We start from the raw sequence: 20,006 nt of genomic DNA, 5'->3' as shown, positions 1-20,006 counted from the left end.
ACCGAGCCAGTGGGATCGGTGCCTCCAGGTGCCCGAATTTGGGTGGTGCCAGTGATGGGAATGGGTGATGTCCAACTAAGAAAAAATGTGGGCACGTGCATTCTTTTTTTTAAAAACAAATGAAACACTGAGTGCACGGCGTTTGTAATGTGCCCATTGGCCTGACTGTCTCTTTCTGCACCCCAGATTAGCTGCTGCCAAAAGACCTCACTGAGGTAGTGTGAGCCTCATGGGTGCAATAATCATTCAGTCACTCATTCAACCTTGAGCCTACAGCAGGGAACGAATCCCTCCTACAGTTTTTCAGAATTTCCACACATGAAGAGCTTATGTGGAAGTAATTAAGGGGCATGAATATACAAAGTCAGTGGTCGTCCTCTGCCTAAAGCCCCTATGCTTTCCTACCATGTCCTACTCTACTAACCACTCACCGTGTCCGCTGTCCAGGAAGTCTGTGATGATGGCAGAACTGCAGTCAGACCAGGGGTTGGCACGGTCGATCTGGATTAATGTGGGGGACATCATGTGGTTCTCCTTCAGCTTCCCAAACACCTCTTCGCAGGCCTTCACATTGTCGTGTGGCATGTTGAACACGTGACCTGGTGGTGCGAAGAACACAGCATGAGTGAGGCATTTATCACAGTGGACAATAAGGCGAGGAAGCCCTTGTAAATGTGCAAAGCGCAAAGTACAAACAGAAATGATAGAATCCATGAAACAATACATTTGATTCCATCAAGCGAGACCTCCCACTTGTGTACTGAAAAACTCCCAGAGGCTCCGAAGGCTATTTACTTTACTCCGTAAAAACATTTGTCTAAACAAGCTTTGCATAATCATGATGCCATTTCCTATTCTAGCAACTGCTTCAGTGCTGCAATCACATTCCCATTACCCTACTCTACTGACATACAGTCTTACTCCATCCGCCCACAAGGTCACCAGATATCTTTGATTTCAATTCCAGGGCGGGTGAGGACCATGGCCATCCTTACTGTCCACTCTTGTTCATTCTTTACCCAATATGGGTAGATGTCCGCCCACAAGGATGTGGATGCAATGCTAATGTGACCTGTGTTAAGGAGATCCTTCAAGATGGCTGACTAATATTGGTCCCCTGAAAGGCCATGATGCAGCACAGAGCAAACAGTGAGTACCTTCTCGCTTGGGGAGGGGGGCTTTACCAATGAGAATCCACAGCTCTTGAACACATGTTAAATAGGTGCTTTCCATTAGACCACAAAGCCGGTGTGGTAGAGAGCTTACATTCCGTGGACTGGTCTGTGTGGCCAGTAATATCCCAAAGCATGGCTTAGGAGCGCACATTCGCCTTCAGTATTCTGTCTGGTCCTACTGCAGCTGCTTCCTAGTTCTCACACCTTGCTGGTATATGCTTACATCCATTGAAGCGGCCAGTCGCAGTCAATGATACACTTTCCTCTTTCATGGAAACTGAAACAAATTCCTAAAAATCACACTGTGGGTTTCTTGCATCACACATACAAAAAACAAATCTCTTTTGAGTCACCAGAGGTCCTAAATGAGGGGTTCATGCACTAGACCCCAAACTCTTCACTGTCACTTCACATGCCAGCTAATCGTACAACCGGCTTACGTTCAGTCAGATATCAGTGTCTTCAATGTTCACTATGCAAGTCAATACAGTGATGAAGAATGAGTTCTACCTTCAGGGATTGCTCTGAAAGCACAGATTTCTAAGAATATTGCCCTTCTCCTTGGGCTGGCTCACTCACGCATTGACTATTGCAGTGGATTGTACAATGGTTTGAAGGTCTATATTCCAATTGTTCTTGTATTGCCCTTTGTTGACATTCTGTTCCCCTCCCTTCTAGTTCTCACTCTTTTTTTACCTCTTTCTCTTCCCACTTGTTCTTTTCTACCTCTCCTTCTCTGCGTATCTCTCTCACACTCTACTTTCCTGCCTCCCTGTATGTAAATGATGTCTCCATTATAAAATAATGCTTAATATAGGTTTGGTTCAGTTAGCATAACCAGCCGTACAATGCCACATTTACTGAGAGTGCATGTTTAAGTGTTCTGGACAAGAATTTCTTTTTAGAAAATCAGTGAAATTCACCTGCAGCCATGGTGTCTCTGTTCTCTACATTCAAAGTAACTTTTCTAAAGCTTCCTTTGCCGAGAGGATGTGCTTGAAACATTTGAAGGGCATGAGCTAAATCTCCATTGCTATGTCCCTCACTATGAATGAGCAGAACAGTTCATTGCATTAAGTTGCATTTCTAATCTTACCGTTCGATGAAAATCATTTGCAAGGAGGTGTTTTGGAAATGAAGCCTAATTTTTTTTACCATGCATGTAACATTTTAGTATCACCTTTCTTAATGCCATGCCACAAAATTCTGTGCAGGCTTTGTCTAAAACATTAAAAAGGAACTGCATATTTTTAGCCATTATGGTTTTCGCATTTTTATATAGAAAATACATTAGGCTTTAGACATTTTTTACCTTGCAAGCATTGCACATTTTAAAGCACTCTTTGGTATTGTTGAAAGGATGTTCATTTTGAGTCAGTTTTGGCAGTAGACGTTTTGCTTGATTTTTCTCTTGCACGCACAGGTGGCCCATTTATATTTAGGGATTAATAATATTAATTGATTATTTGCTTACGTGCTGTGGCTATTTAATTTCTTAAAGGCACATTGTATTATTTCATTTATTAGAGAATTGGTTTCTGATTTGAAATTTTTATGGCCTATAAGGGGATTCATTTGGCATTGTAATTAATCTATAAACTGAGAACTGGAACAAGACTAGTTGTGCACATTTTTTCTTGATGGTTTTGACTAATTATTTGAGCACAGGATTCTTCCCCTTATCCCACGAATTTGCCCTCCTTAATGTTAACTGAGTTGGAGTGTCAATACTGTCTTCCCCCTTCTCTGGCTCTTTCTATTCCATTTCCTACATATCATCAAGAATACTTCAGTTTCTTGACCACTAATGTTACAGGTAAATCAGCCATAAAAACCAATGATCATCAACACTGCAACAAGGTTAGAACATGTGACATAAAAGCATACTACACCCTTTAGGCAAAATGCCTTCGTTTAAACAAACGATATAGGAATAAAAGTTAAGAAAAGAAAATATAAAGTTCCACCAATCACAAGCTAGACATAGCGAATTAATAATTGTACAAAGGTAAACACTAGTGAGATTACCAACATAAATGATTCCTGCATGATTTCATTGGCTCTCATCTGTCTATGATCCCATAGGCCTGAGTGATTGATCCCTGGTAGAGTTATCGCACAGCAAGCTGTTCACACCTGATCCTGATCCTGTGGGTCTAGAGATTGTTTCAAGATCTTATCACCTTTGAGCGAGACATTGAACAAATAGCGACTCACCAAATATTCCACAGGGCTAGATGTATACGTCCTTAAGATTCCTACATTTATTATTATCCCCTCTGTTCACTTTCTCCCTCCTCTTTTTATTTCATTTGATTGATTGTTTGACAACATTCCTTATGTGAGCACTATCAGATCGGCATCTTGGTGCGGAGTCGAAATACAGTAACATTACTCAAAGCAGTGGCGTAACACAGGACCCGCAGCCCCTGCGATGAGGGGGGGAGGTGAGGGCTCCAATGTCCAGGGGGCACCCTCAGCACAGTACTCTGTGGGGAGAGCTCCTAACTTAGTCGGGAGGGGGGCCCTCCACGTGCCTTGGAGGGGGCCCCCCTCAAGTTTCATTACTCCAGCGACCTAAAATGTGTGTATTTTAGAAACCTTTCGAAAGTGGCCAATAGGTCACTTTAAAAAGACTCCAAATCACTCAATTTCTTTGCCTCTTTATCTCTCCCTCTTGGCTACAATCTAACCATACCTGCATTGTCCTGGTCTCTATCTCTCATTTCTTATATATCCCTGTCTACCTTCCTGTTTCACTCGCTCTTTCTATTGATATCTGCTCGTCCCCGACTATAATCTAGCTGCCCCTGCATTGCCCCTTCCTTTTACAACCTCTCTCTCTCTTTACTCACCTTTAACCTCTTTAGCACTGGAAGGATCATGTGGTTGAATAGCAGGGACGATTCCAATTGCTATAGTACATGAAGAATTATTGTAACAAGCCACACAGAAAAGGATGTAAAGTTGGCCTGTTTTCAATTATACTTTATCAAATGCTTTCTTATTCTCCAATTCGTTCAATATTCAAAAGGTTTTTCTGTGCATTTTCCATATTCTTCATCATAACGCAATAAAGATTTCTTTTGTATAACAGGCAAGTTCCTAAAAATTGTGAATGTCAGTTCCAAATCAAATGACCAACTGTGGATAGCTTTTATCTGTATCAAACCCCTGAAGCTCACTGAAACTACATTGAAAAATAAAGTTGATACCAGTAGAGAACTGGGTACTGTAAACAGTGTGGTCTCTATGGAGAGAGTTTCCTCAATACCACTCTGTTTGCACATAGTGAAACTTTCATGAGAAATACACCACAGAGTATGCGGGCCCCGGGGGAGGGGTTCAGAGGGGCTGAAATTGGCCAAGAGAGGGGGGACACCTGCCCCCCATAAATATAATGCCAGACCCTAGGGGATGGGGTCCCGGGGACCAAAATAGGCCCAGAGAGGGGAGCCACCTGCCCCCTCCCCGTAAATATTATTAGAGGCCCTGGGGGATGTGGTCTCCCCTGCCCAAAATCGGCCTGGGGAGGGGGGCCACATGCCCCCCTTCCCCCCAAAATGCACCCAGGCTCCAAGGGGTGGGGTCTCCAGGTCCAAAAGCAGCCCGGGAGAGGGCAACATGCCTCACCCCCCCCCCCCCCCCCGAAAAATGTGCCTGACCCAGGGTGATGGGGTCTCTGAGGCTGAAATCGTCCCGGGAAGGGGAGTTGCGAGCCCCCCTCCCCTTTGATTTTAAAGACAGCCCTGATGAGGTCCCCAGGGCCTTACAAGGCTCATGGAGGGGGGTGCATTGCCCCCCTTCCCCTTTAACTTTAATAGTGGCCCTGGGGTATGGGGTCTACAGGGTTTAAGAAGGCTTGAGGAGGGGGGATACATGGCGCCCCCTCATCTTTAATTAAAAAAAAGGCCCTAAGGTTCTCAGGGCCAAGCTTTGTTGCCAAACCCCCCACAGCACATAGTTGAAGGCCATGTGCACTGTGGGGTTGCTGGCTTTGAGGTGGTTAGCCACAGGGCTTGGCCAGGCCCTTGGCAAACCCCACGCCATGCATGACCGAGCACCCTGTGGGGCGTGGGGTTGGCTGCGTGCTGGGGGATGGCAGGCCAGGCCCTACCTGAGGTTGTGCTCAGCGGGCTTTACATTAAGAAAAACCTAGGAATTCACAGAAAAAACAATGGTTAACGTTAAGTTTTGTTAGGTGAAATGTTACGTTTTAACCTCTGAAACCACTGAAATTCACCAGTTATAGTTATCTCAAGTAGTTATAACTTGTGTCTTAAGGTAATTATAACTCATTCCCTCACTATGCCCTGCTAATTACCCTACATATTACATCAATCATGACTTGAGATCATTGATAATATCACTGTGCATGGCAGGGGCGCGAGTTATAGTTACCTTAGGGCAACATATATAACATATTTAAACTGTCAAGTCTTTAAATAAAGAACTTTAGAGTACTACCCACTTGTGGGTTGCTGAAAGGTGCAGTCCTAACCATTATGGGAAACATTCATTAGGCACCTATTATACTGGAGGAAGAAGCATCTAAATGGCTGCACATTTTAGTGCAGCCCCTGTGATGCCATTTCCACTAGTTTCCCTCCAATGCGAGACTACAATGGTAGTCATGGCAGCCTCACAGAGAAATGTGAGAAAATGCCCCTGATGCGCAGAGATAGAAAATTTCCTAACAACTAGGCTACTACCCCTTTCTTAGGGGTTCAGAAAGGATAAGACTGGAAGTTAATAGCTGAAACACAACTTTAATCTGTAACAGATCTTGCAATGCCATTGTAAATCACTGGATGTGAAAAGATCTGGCCACTCTACCACAGGACTGTGTACTTGGTGAACTGCCCACCACTGGTATCAGTCAGGAGGCAATGCCGCCACTAGATTGATGGTTGATTCACCAATTGCCTCCCTTAGTTTTCAATCTCATATCCAAATTATTTTTAAGTATTCTTCATGTCATTAAGTGCTCGGTGCATTGGCATAGAAATCTTAATTCACAGATGGACTTAGTTCTCATGTCCTGACATTCGTAGCTCTAGGGCTATAATTGTGCGTGAGACAGGTTGTGCCAATTGTATATGTGTAGGTTCCTGGGATTAATGTCCCAATATCCAGACGCATCATACATTTTTAGTTCTTTATTTATTGATACCCAAAACAAAAAGAAGACAGAGAACAGCCGACACATGTTTCGCCCATTTGGCTAATTTGCTATGGACTTTTTCAAGGCACGGAGTCTTTAAAAAATATGAATTTCCAATAGTTGTCCAGATGACAGGCTAGAAAGGTGAAAATCATTGCGGTCCGATGGCAGTCATAAGCTACAAAATATGGCTACTTTTCAGTCAAGTTCCAGATTTGTAGACAGGTATATTTCTCAAAGGTGCTCCTCACTACATGCATCTGTGGTGACTTACCCAATTCATGTGCTGTTGTGAAAGCGGAAGGCAGCCCGTCATCTTCGATCACAGAGCAGCTCCGCTTCGGGTCACACATAGTGCCAACATCTGCCATTCCTAAAGTGTCACAGGTAGTGGAGCCACACAGGTCCTGTCAGAACGAAGGAGGATATAGGGTTAGAATATGGTAGGGAACAATGCATGCTAGGACAGCGAATCAGTGACTATCAGAACAGTTCAATAACAACATATTCCCCTGTACAAAACCTTCCTGAGACTCCAATATACTGAACATAGAAATTCTCAGTCTCAAGACGTCACTCTTTCAGTGCACACAAGCAGATATACAACAAGCATTAGCAAACCTTGTATTGCCTTTGTGCCCTATTGTCATTACATATTGCTTTAAGACATGCTGCACAGCATCTTCAAATGCTGTGCAGCAGGGCTAAAGTTTAGAAATTTCAAAAGAATATTTGATACGAGTGCAGCATCATTTTTAAGGGACACAGACCACGCATGCACGCACCTACAAAATGACACAAGCACTTATTTTTTTCATTTTCCTTACCAAACCAAGTTGGATCAGTAGCTAAAATAAAAAGTGAAAAGCATGTTTTAAAAATTTGAAACAAGAAAGGATGTTGGGAATGGAAGCAACATGGTGGGGAGACAAAGCAATACGGAGGAGGCTGGGAAGGCAAAGCAACATGGAGGCTTGCAGGGGAGAAAGAAAAGCAACACCGGGGAGGGCAGGAGGAACGGGAAAGCAACACAGAGAGAGCAGGTGGGGGAAGCAACGCAGAGGGTGTTGGTGTCAATGGGAAGAAGCACATAGGTGAGTGAAACAGGAAGGGGGCATGGAGAGCCACACGGAGTGTAGGGGGAAAGAAGTGCACATGCTCAATAGTTTGAAAGTGGATGCGCTCTCATGGAGTACTTAACAGAAAACTAAACATTTTGTGATTGAAAAGCAAGCAGTGGAAGAGGAAATGCCAACCAATCAAAGCAACAGGAAAGAGACACTGCCTCAAGGAAGGGACAACCGCAAGAATGACAAGCTGAGACACAAATAATAAGCAGATAGATGAGAGTGGCAGGAAAGTCAGCCAATGGTAAGCAATGAGGTGACTCCAATCCCCCGTACATCCTTGGTAAGCCACAATATGCCTCACAAACAGGCAGTGCATGCACAGTCTAGTTAGCTTGACCATAAAAGGTACGAATTATTGAACAATATTCAGTTGATAACCAGAGCATGCTAATGATACTTGCCTGGCAGGGAAATCCCACCCTAGTCCCTATAAGACATGAACACCCCTCTGCACCAATATACACTTGTATTGCTCCTGGCTCTTATAGGCGATATCTTTTGTTCATAGTCACATCAGCTCATGACAAACCCGTGGCACCCCAATACACAAAACAGATATCAAGAGCTCTGTAAACCCATATCACACTATGGAGACACTAATCCATCCTCTGTTAAAATCCACTGATTGTACTCATCACCTGACCACAGATTTAATCGCATATGAGCAAAAGTATTTATAAAGGGAAACCTAAGTGAAACATTTACAACATGGTCAAATGAAAACTTGCCAAAGACATGACAGGAAAGAACCCAAGATGTTCAATGACTAACTCCATTGCCAATCATCTAATGGATGCAGTGGGCCTCACTTAAAGTGAGATAACTAATGTAGACGTAAAAATGGCAGCCACAAAATTAGCCACAAATGAGGCCATGGGGAACAGTATGGAGCAGCCTGTGGGAGACTTCATATCCTTTCTTTGTATGCACCCAATACCTGCCAACCCTGATAAAACAACGGAACAGCCCATTCTGTTCGAATATAAGTCTGGCATAATTAAAAGCTCACCAAATACCATCTTGATCGAATCTCAGCACCATATGGAATCCCCTCCAGCTCAAAGTACTAAACACCCAGTAGAAAAACATGGGGCTATACCTAAAAATGCAAAAAGAGCTCAAAATGTAAAATCTTCAATTCAAAGTGACACGCAAAAGGGGATCCCAAGGGACTTTGATATACAGGTCTTTAAGAACCTCGAAACTCTGATTAAAAGATTACACTGGAAGTTTGATAAACCTGGGAAAAAAGTCCTTTCTAAACTTAGGGAAATAAAGGGGAGGGTCATACTCCTAGATTGTATGTCAACAACCTCTACTATTACCACACAGAGTGGGGGTCTACCCCAAATGTTCCAACCAAATACATAACTGATAGCACTGGGAAAGTTGATAAGACTGTAACTTCAACTATGGGATACAGACCAACTCAACCCAGTCACCCCAAAAACTGAAAGTGAGATAACATCCCAAAACTATCTGACAAAAAGACTGGACTAGAACATCAAAAGTTTCTGGCTACAATATCTGTAAAACGCAACCCAGGTTGTCAGGCACCCACACCAGACACTTTAAGTCTTCCTTCAGACGCCATACCATATGTTATTATACTGAAAGGTGTCCCTAAATTGGAATCACATACCAAATAACATTGGTCGGACTTAAAAAATATCGCTGCCCATTGGTTGGCGGATCAATTGTGGCACTCATTTTCTATTTCAGGAAATCATCACTGCCAGAAGGGTAAAATGGATTGGGCATGCGCAGAAGACGGACCAGGGTGATTGTATAGTAATAAACTTACAAAAAATAAACTTTAGACATGCAGCTGTGGTTAAATCCTTGTTTTTTAATGTAAAATGTAAACAACAACACCAAGGCCAGCTTGAGGGGAGGATTACCGCAGAGCCACTAGTCTTCTTTTACACACCCCTGGATCATCTGAAAAGAATAATGTGTCATCCGCCAACTGATAGACTAGTTTTTCCCAGATCTGGTCTTCCCACAATGATGACCAATAGACAAGCACCCCTTTCAAATCTTGGTGAGCAAGATTGACTGCAAAATACTGTTAAAGTATTAGAAAACCAAGAAATCTTTGGTATACTAGGGTATTATTCATAGGTACAGGACAGGCACCAAGCGTTATAGAAGTTAATAATACCATATTGTTCAGATTATGGAATAATGCAGGAAGAAAAAACAAAGTCGATAATGGGGAGTGGCAAAAATATGCAAGCACGGAAGACATATTGTGCCTGTAGGAAACATGGCACAAACAAAGTTTCTCGATTGATAGATTTCTATCAGCACATGGGCGGGCAAAGGGTGGCTTGACAATCTTACTCTCAACTACAGTAACAGTAAATGAAACATATCTAAAATCCCAATTTTCCCAGCTGGCTCTTCTCCAGACTAACCGAAAAACTATTTTTTGTGTTGATAAATATTTACAACAATGTTATTGGCAGTTCGAGGTATACATTTGCGGAAGAACTACATAGGGAACTGGAAGCTTTTGCTAGGGGCATGAGGGATGAGTGTGTGTTCATCTGGGTGGGCAATTTTAACCTAAGTAGGTGTAAATACTCCTTGGTCAATCTATGTGGACACAACGATGCATCAGGGAATACACTGAATCACTTTCCTCATGATAGATATGGAGATAGCCTAAATAAAGTAATCCACAAGTACAACCTTGAACTTCTAGAACAAAGTAGTGAAAATGGAAATGCCCCCTTGCACACCTATCAAGGGAAAGGGCGTAGCGCCTGCATTGACCATAGCTTGCTTTCCACACATGGTTTGGATCTGTTGAGCTCCTTTATGTGGATTTTTCAACATCCATCATCCACTTACACTAACCCTAACAGTAGAGCTTAACCATAATGAAGCACTTCAGCTAGCTTTTGACATAAAGGTAGCAAGGAAGAATGGCATTAGCCTCAAATGGTCTGGTGTTGATGCTTTAGCAATCATGGGTAGAGTTACAAATAAGAATATTGAAGATTTTATGGTATGTACATATCCAGAGGAAGCCCCTGAAAGGATTGTAGATGCCTTTAACAATATTTGCACAGGCTGGTTTGACACCTCATGTTCACAAGCAAATTGGAGCTTGAAAATAACCCTACAGGGACCACACAGAGGTTATAAAATTACGACACTGTTATTAACAAGCATTAGGACAGAGGAAAAAGTTACTGCAGGAACAGACATAGACTAAACTGGTTCAGGCAGTGGAGTGAAGAGATCAGACATTCTTTTGGCCGACAATAAATTCCCAATTTTTTAAAGATGATAGTTAGCCAAGGGTCAGGTCAACAGTCTCCCAATCTAGTTGGCTTAGCCATTTTGGTAGTATTTTCAATCCAGTAAATAAAAAGGGGAATAAAATACAAGAAGATCAAAAGTCGTCAACAGTTATCCCCCTAAGTCCAGTTAGTTTGGCAGTGGTTATTAGTGCAATAGAAAAATCAGCCAAAGGGAAAATTCCTGACCTTATAGGGCCCCACGCTAACTCAGGTCTTTAAAGCTGTTGCAAAGGAGATCATTCCCTCCATTTGGTCAGCGAGCATAATTGTGCCAATTTTTAAAGAGGGGAATAGGAGGAGGCAAAGTGATATCGACCAACATCTCTACTGGATTCAACATCAAAAATCATGGGACTAATGATTCTGGAAAGATTGGTGGCATGAGCACAAGATAATCAGGTGACAACTGATACCAAGTATGGTTTTGGAAGGAATATCAGCACCATCAAACAGTGTATCACTTTCAATCTTATAATAGGGAAATACAATGAAGCAAGACAGGGACACACCCATCTCTGCTTTGCAGATTTGACTAATGCCTTTGACTTGGTAAATAACAAAAAACTATGGAAGAGTATGGCTGAACAGGGAGGCCCAGTTGACATTATTTCACATATATCTCAGCTCTATGCCCGATTAACAGGTTGTATAAGGTATGGGGTGGGTGGAGAATGTGCCCCAAGATTTAAGGTTACTAGAAGCATCAGGCAAGGCTGTGTCCCTACTAGGCCTGGGCTAAAATTCCATTCCGCTCGCGGAAATTGCGATAATTTGCCATTTTCGCGTTCCGCGGAGAGCGCGAAAATGTCAAAATATCCGCAATCCGCATCTTACCGAAAAAAAATTACTTGCTCGCGCAGTAAAAAAATACACTTTCACGTGCGCGCGATCGCCTTACCTGAATCCTCGCGTTCGCCGACAAGTGTTCCCGATCCGGTCGCGTTCTCCACGAGATGTTGGATTGTTGGTAGCCATTTGCACTGTCTCGCGACAGATCGCGCCCGCATTAACGTAATTTGTCACACGATCACGTCATTCGTCGCGTGATCACGTCTTTCTTCTCGCGATCATGCACCGCGAGCGTATGAGATGATTGAGATCTCGCGCCCGTGAGCAACCGCATTGGGTAAGTTGGCGTTCCGCGATCACGCAGAAAATACCGCGAACGGGCGGGAAAAAAACGTCAGCGTCTTCGTGATATTTCCGCGTGTTTGCAGAGATTTTTAACATTTTCGCGATAGTTTGCGAAAGTGAATTTCGCAAATTCCGCCCACCCTTATTCCCTACCCCCTTCCTATTTTCAATATACATTAGCGGGGTAGACAAAATGTTACAGCAGCTAGAAGCTGACATCCCTAGGGTCGTCTTTTGCTCCTAATGCAGAATTGGTTTACAATTACCGACCAAAAAGTTTACAGCATATATGGAGCAAAATGATTTAAAACAGTGTTTCTCAAACTGTGGTCCACGGACCTCCAGGGGTCCGTGACATATTCCCAGGGGGTCCGCAGGCAACAGTTTTAAAAGCATTGCAAAGTATCTTGTATAATTAGCAGTTTTCAAACAACAATAAAAGTGTCAAGATAACACCAGTGATGCATGTACCTGCTGGAGAGAGATGAGAGTGTTGTCCAGTGGCAGCTTTGAATTATCTAATGTAGCACAGAGTGTTAATATGCCTACTGCAAAGAACATGTAGAGGCTAAAGTGAACACCAGGCTTTCAAGTGAGTATCACAAAGTGGGGGAGCAGTAACTGAAAACCATCGGACAGGTGATATTCCCTGGGTTCTGAGCTGACCCCATCTTTCCTCCCAGCGGTTACTTCCCCAAAACTCTGTTGAACACTCCGGTAGATTGAAGTGGCTTAAAGTTTGCATGCATTGCTTTATACAACTTCAAAATAAATGCACATCTCTAAATGTTATGTGCAATGGTGCCGGACCCATTTTTAGAGCGTTGTGCTGGCCAATAACGTTCCTTGACTAAGGGTACCGTGGAAATGTGACAGTCTGTATATGAAAACATTTGAAGAGTCCCTTTATTATTCATTTTCAATCTAACCTCTTCCAATATTTATAGAGGGGGTGCAGCCCCTCCCGCACCCGTAGTTCCAGCACCACTGAGTGTGTCAGAGTAGGTACGGGTAGTTTATACTAGAAGCGTATAGATTACTAACTTTATCAAGCAGTAAATGCGAACTTAAAAACATTTAGTGTCAAAAACTCATCGACACAAAAACAATTTGGGCTCATACAGGAAGTGAGGGTAGAAAATAGCCAAGACGCAAACCGAAGTGAAAACACGATAGCAAAGCTTACATTCTTTGAAATCTCTTGAAACCATATTTTCTAAATAGTCTACTGTATGCTGTAGACACTGATACCACTTTTTGGACCAGCAAAATCAATGTAACACAAAGAAGACATGTTTGTGCTCAGGACCAGACATGTCTCCTCTTAAGTAGTAAGTACATCCTCTTGTTTTCATCTGAAGATGGCACTTGTGTGGTCTTCGGGGCAGAGGAACAACATAAGCATTGTACTGAAGTCGTTGAACCAATAAAAGACATCCTCCTTCAACATGCCACATTTTTACTTCGACTGAGGTGGCAAAAGAAGAATGGCGAAAAATATATCAACACACCACACAGCTTTACAGCCGCAGGCTTCCCAGGAATGCACACAGGGAGGGTGTGTCTGCCACTAATAGGCTGCCGAGCTGAGACTCTTGTGACCTGGGTTCTAATCCTGATGCTGACACTTGTTAAACATTTTGTGATTCTGAGCAAGTGACTTCATCTCCCTATGTCGGAAATTGTGGACATAATAAAAAAAAATGTGAATGGGTATAATGTGGATTATATGCATTAAACAGTTATTATACTGTCCCAGGTACTCCAATCACATCAATCGCTGTTTTTGTACCTACTCGGCTGCCAGGGATTTAATTTACTGAAGTTTTCCATTGTATGGTGGTTGTAGTAGAAATGTTTTGTTTTAAAATACATGCATGTCTAAGTAAACTATTGAGACATTTTAGGGATTGAAACACATTATGCTCATTTTTATGTTCTCTGTGCAGTAAGAATACAGGAATAATGAATCTCTGCGGATGCTGAGTGGGTAGATTCTGTGTTCCACGTCCCTGAAGCAGCAGGCCAATGACTAACATATTTTCCAACCATGACGTGGCAGTGTTTTGCACATGTTCAATTATGAACAACTGGTAAAAATAAGTTCCATAACACTGTCACAACATTTACATAATGTTGAGTAAATGCATGTAGACAGCCATGCACCTGGAGTTAGTTACAGACTGAACGCAATGCTACCCAACATGAAATGTCTTCCCATACAGTGCAGATGCATGCAAAGCAGTGTGCTGGGGGCTCCACTCGTCGCCTTGCATCAATAGTCATACCTTTTCATACTTCGCCTCTGGGCAAGTAAAACGTTTGTTAACGGTGGAACAGCTGACAGAGATTTTGAAAACAAGCAGAGCTTGGAAGAATTACTTCCAATGATACATATGAGATGCCTGAAGGTTTAGTCAGAGCCACAGATATGTTCAGAGTCCATATCCTGTCTCTGTCAACAATATAGTAAAAAACAAGCCTTTTCAATGCAATAGGCCTCGCATCGCGAGAGTTAAAGCTATTGGCATTGTAAATGAGAATGCACTTTATTTATGTGTTTTTAAAACCAACACACATATAAAAAGGCATTGTTATTTATAATGCCAGTAGGATAAACTCTCGCAAATGCAAGACCACTTTAATGGTGGCCGCGCCCCTTTCTTAATACTCTGCTGGCCGTATTAGGTTACAGTAAGCAGCGTGTAAAGAAAGGGGCGCAGCCAACATTTAAGTGAACGCGCGATATGGGGCGCTTTCACCCAAAAATAAATAAAAAACGAATCAAAGGTTCTGTAGTGCGGCCGCTAAAGTTTAAGTGGACTGTGCTGGAAAATTAAATACATAAAAAAGCCCGTTAGCTATAGTTTAAACGGATCACACTGCAAATTAAATAAATAAATAAGCGCGTCCACTATAGTTAAAGCGGACCCCCAGCCATTACAATTAAAAATATAAAAGTGGGCGACGTGCTGCCTTGTAGGAAAGCACGTTTTGGGTGGAGTAGTGGAAGATCATTAAAGAAAATAGTGCTCACAGACCAGATAAAGCAGATCGTGTAACAACATAAGTAAAAAGTCCAGTCCAGTCATTATGGGAGGTTACAAATGGAGAAAAGGCGGACCCAAGGAGGGACTACTAAGCCTATTTATCAATCAAAAGCAGTGATTTTGAAAGGACGCTAACAGAAGCCAATTGAAAAGATGGGCAGAAAAAGGGCAGAGCTTCTATTACAAACCTCAATACAGCATGCTCTGCCCAAGCTCGACGTAAAAAAACTAGCCAAAACAAGGCAAGTTAGGTGAAAATGGAGCAAAGCAAACACAAGGAGATGATGGACGGAGCATTAAAACTTTTCAGACACTCACCCCCAGTCACAGATCTTAAATATTAAAGCTATTTGTGAGGGGATTTCTGTCGAATATGGGCTTTTTCACTCATGCTTGGATATGCTTACATATAGTAAAGTAATGGGATGAGGAATGGATAAGGAGGTATTGTCTGGATTACTTACCACTAATCTTGATTTATTCTAAGTACTATTCCTCGTCCCTCCACCCTCACTCCCTTCTCAGTTTTGTGAGTGGTTGTGGAGGTTTGCCATTGTCAGGAAGTTTTGTTTTCTCATTTCCATTAAACAATGAAGGGGATGCTTTTCGTTTTTTTAATTTAAAGGTGCTTGTTCGGGGCAACTAGGGTGAAGATTCCCTCACAAAAGTCTGAAGTTTAGGAGGCAGATACTAAGAATTAGTATTTAGGAATGCTGGTGGAAACAGAGGCAGATGGGGAAGTATTATCAGGAAAGACAGGAGAGGGCAGAGGCTAATAAGAGAAAGAGTTATTGAAGTAGTTTGAAGATAGCAGAAGCAGTCAGAAACAAGTCCTAATGATGCAGGTTGAGGGTAACAGTGTCAAAAAGGCAGATACTTGAATAAATATAACACAATAGGACTTCCATGAATGCTGTTCTCAATGCTTCTTCCTGAGTCAAGCAAAGGGAAAAAAGTTAAGTACGGGTTCATGATGTCAGACATCCAGACTCCTTCATTAAACATAGGCTACAAAAGCACAGAAGAATTCCTTAAAACTTCTAAGAAAAAGACAAAAACAGTAGCAAAACACTCCAGCAATCAAAAAAGTGACTCAGTCCACTTATCAAATCCATAGAGTGCAAAGTTCTAGCGTAAAATGATGAATAAATAGTGCATAGAAGAGTGACCTGACACTTTTCGGCCAACCTCAGCCTTAGTCAAATTGGATATAAAACTACACACCAAAGGGAGAGGTTTAAATACTTACAAAGCATCTATAGACTTTTTTTTAAGGCATATTCTCTTATATGCAAATAATTTTATTTATAATCCAATATTAAATCATACTGCCATAGGTATGTATGTATGTATTTAATGCTTGTTAAGCGCAACTGTCACCCGAAAGGGTATCCTGGCGCTGAGACCATATCTAACCATCAAGAAGATGTATTACATTGCTCTTGGGAACAGGTAGGTCTTAAGATCTTGTAGATGCTTGACAAAACAGCATATCTCAGTATCTAATATAATAATGAACAGCCCCAAACTCATGACATATTCTGAAAACCCTACAATGCAGTATTATGGACGTGTAAAAAAAACTGGCACACAACCACATCAATAATAATGATGCCTTAGTTTGGTGTCTGAATACTGAAGAAACATTCAATTCAATGTCATCTGAAATTATGTATCAAAAAGGATCTTAGACTAATGACATACAATAAAATAAAATCACATGTTTAAGGCAATACCTAAATTATCAACATATTTACAAAGCTATGCCATAGATTTATGAAAACACAGTGCAGTAGCAAACCTATAAGAAAGATGGAGTCTGAGGACACAAATAACACTGTTCCAAATATAGATAAGTTTATCAAATTTCTCTCTCCGAAGTATTGAGGCTATGGGAAGATTAAATGCACAAGATGAAACTAATATTATTATCCTTATTTTTAAGAAGTAATTCTCTATTCTCTAATCTTACTTCATGACCCCTTAACCATACTGATATAGATAAAGGAACATAAAAGTTAACAAGTCATAATACAGATAAACTCTACAATTTTGTCAAAAAAGAAAAGTATGCAGTACCTCTTACACAGTGAGGTCATCGGGAAATTTTGTAATAAACTGGAATCCCTTCCATGTCTTTCGGAAAAATGTAATGCCAAATAGCTTATGTCCAAATTCTAAATGGGTCCTAAAGTGCTCTAAAATTTTAATTTGCCTTCTTCTGATGGTATTACCAATGAGTGGTTAATTACAAGCACCGATGAGTGCATAAACTACAAAATTCAAATGACAATTGATAAATTTCCGAATTTTATATTTGGAATTTAAGTATCTAGTCTTACTCATTTTACTCCGACACAAACATTACAAATCTTCCATTTTCCACATAAGAAAAAAACCTATTATATTGATATTGAACCAACTTCCCAATTTCTCATCTTCAAAGTAACTGACTGTGTTGATTTATCACCAATAGCACATACCTTGGCAAATGTAATCTGAGCTTTTTACTTAGATATTAATAGAGATCTGAATCCACACCAATAATGTTCCAATGTTTGTCAAGAATATTCATCTGACATTTGTTCTAACTCATTAACTTGGTAATAAATCTAAACTGCTATGATTTGTCCTGTTGTCTAATTTTCGGTACCAACAATTCTTCCCATTTATAGGACAGGGCCCATTATTTAACTAGTTTAATGTCACCATGACCATACCACTTTGCTTTAAATCTATCTTCTATAAATCCAAGGCGTTTTAGTACAATTTCTTCTGACTCTGATCATTTTAGCATTAAGGTATTGTGGCAATTAATATTGGGGAGGACAACTTTGAGCATGTAGTACTGTATAATTAATAGTAATTTGCCCTGTAATTGGGACCCCCTCAACAACAATGATACATTGAGATATTTTATAAGTTCAAAACTGTAATTTTAAATTAAATATAAATTATGTTCATTATTATTGAGAATGTTAACATATTCTTTTCACTCGCTCACCCCTTCTTCCCATATGAGAGTATCCTGCCATTTTTCCAAGTCATGTCTAGGCCTGTGTGAAATTACAGTTACGCTGCTATAATTGGCATCATTTCGGAAATTATATGTAATGCTTGTTACATGAAATTAAGCTATTACACCACATTGAATAATTAAGCTAAATATATACCACTTTCAAACTGTAGAAAAGCTCTTCTTTTACTGAACACTTATCTTACTTTTCTACTCATACAGCAGTACAGAGCAGTTTCCGTAGAAATTTTCATAACCATATCAAAATAAAAATAAGTTTTCTTTACTACAGCTCTATCTTAGCATGCTGACAACTGCTAAACACAAAACATACTATCCAAACCTAACAGAGTTTTCTTTAACATATATCAGATACTATTTTACTGCCTTTGTCACTGTAGTTTGAGATGTGGTGTCTGCCTAGCTCTGGATAAAAAAAGACAACGCATTTCAAAGCAAGACTTTGTAGTATAGTAGGTATTGGTATTCTGTATTCACTTGGAAGTCTCCTACATGAGTGGAGTCCTAGTACGATGCCAAATTATTTTGTTATTGTTCCCTCAGTGGACAGGGAGTATGATTTGTGTGTAAGGGGATATATTTGCACTCTATAGGTGGCAGCCTGACTGACAATTTTAAAATTGCCTCATTTTCTGGCATTATAGTTAAATATTCCATTTAGCTTTATGGATGTGGGAGGAAGAGCTGCGAGGCACTTAATCTCAAGTGCCTCAAGATTATCCAACTGACAGTGCATGCTTTATGAAAGAAATTTAGGGCACCATTACGATGTCCGCCTGCCACCGTAACAGTAAGCGGGGCCACCCGCCAGGGGTGCGGCGGTCCCGCTGTGCCTATTATGATGCGCCCGCCACACTGGCGGGTGCATCCCGCATATTTTACATTGCGGCGGGCAGTGCTGCAAGCAGCACCCACCGCAATGTAAAAACTGCATGTTGTGCATTTGCATGCACAACGTGACAGGAACCGCACGGTGCCTGCAAATGTCGGGTGGTATCATGGGTACCCCCCAAGTGCACCCCCAGCACCCCAGGGGCCTGCAACGGGCCCCAACATAGAAGACCGCATGCCTTTCCATGGCGGCATCGCCGCCATGGAAAGGCCAATTGCCGCCATCATCATAATATGGATGGCGGTTTCCGCCCGGTCGACGAGTCGACCGTCGGAAAAGCGGAGGACGGTCTTTCCGTCCGTTGTGGACCCCCCAGCCATTCCTAATATGGCGAAGGGTCTTTTAGGTATGGATGGCGGGCGGATCACCCCCGCCGGGCCAGCGGTGGCTACTGCCGGCCCGACGGGGACGATCCGCCCGCCATCCTAATGGGGCTCTAAGTCTGTTACATCCTATATTTTCTACATTCTGCCTATCTAGCCTTTCATGCTACACAGTGTACCAACAACATTAGTAACAGCACAAAACAATCATAATAGCATACACTGGTTTATCATTACTCAACAGGAATGGCTCATTTCTCTGCCAGGCAAGGATATTGTGTCAATAGGATTAATGTTACTTTAAATAAGCAGAAGGAAATATTTGCATTATTAAGGAGTTGTCTGATGTTTCTAAGTTATCTTGGGGACCCACTGAAATGTAATGTTATCAATTAAATATTGTGTAGACAAGATCATTAACATTGGATTGAATATTGATAAGGGACTGTTTCCTTGGCCAGATGTCAAGAAATGATCTAATTTCTTATATTTCTATAATCAAATTAGGGTCTCCAAAGGATCCTTGGCCAGCTAAGATATTCACCCATTTGGCATAGTGAATCCTCTCCGGCTCCTTAAAATTCTTCATAAGAGTAAGGTACAATTCTAAGCAGCCTAAAAGAAGAATTTGTACTACCTTTACTAAAGAAGAATGGATCCTTTTGATACTAAAAAAGTATTCACTAGTTTCCCTGCTTCCCAATGTGCTAAGAGTATTGAAAACCATGCAGCCAGATTTCGTTTCACCTACTTACAAGAGCCCAATATTGTTGACTACTTTCATGCT

General features: G+C 41.5%; 1 protein-coding gene across 1 annotated transcript in view; it reads right to left on the bottom strand.

The window, feature by feature from the left end:
• The window catches only part of ADAMTS15 (ADAM metallopeptidase with thrombospondin type 1 motif 15), a 232,752-nt gene that overhangs the window by 71,426 nt on the left and 141,320 nt on the right, over window positions 1–20,006 (bottom strand). Inside the window, exons 2-3 of the mRNA XM_085647224.1 lie at window positions 6,614–6,746; window positions 432–599 (exon numbers count right to left, since the gene is read on the bottom strand). Of these exons, the coding sequence (XP_085503350.1) occupies window positions 432–599; window positions 6,614–6,746 (301 nt within the window). The remainder of the gene's footprint in view (window positions 1–431; window positions 600–6,613; window positions 6,747–20,006) is intronic.

This window comes from Triturus cristatus, chromosome 3_2 (assembly GCF_964204655.1).
Source record: "Triturus cristatus chromosome 3_2, aTriCri1.1, whole genome shotgun sequence".
Classification (NCBI taxonomy): Eukaryota; Metazoa; Chordata; class Amphibia; order Caudata; family Salamandridae; genus Triturus; species Triturus cristatus.
Note: the sequence above shows the minus strand (reverse complement) of the source record. Positions and strands in the feature narration are given on the sequence as shown.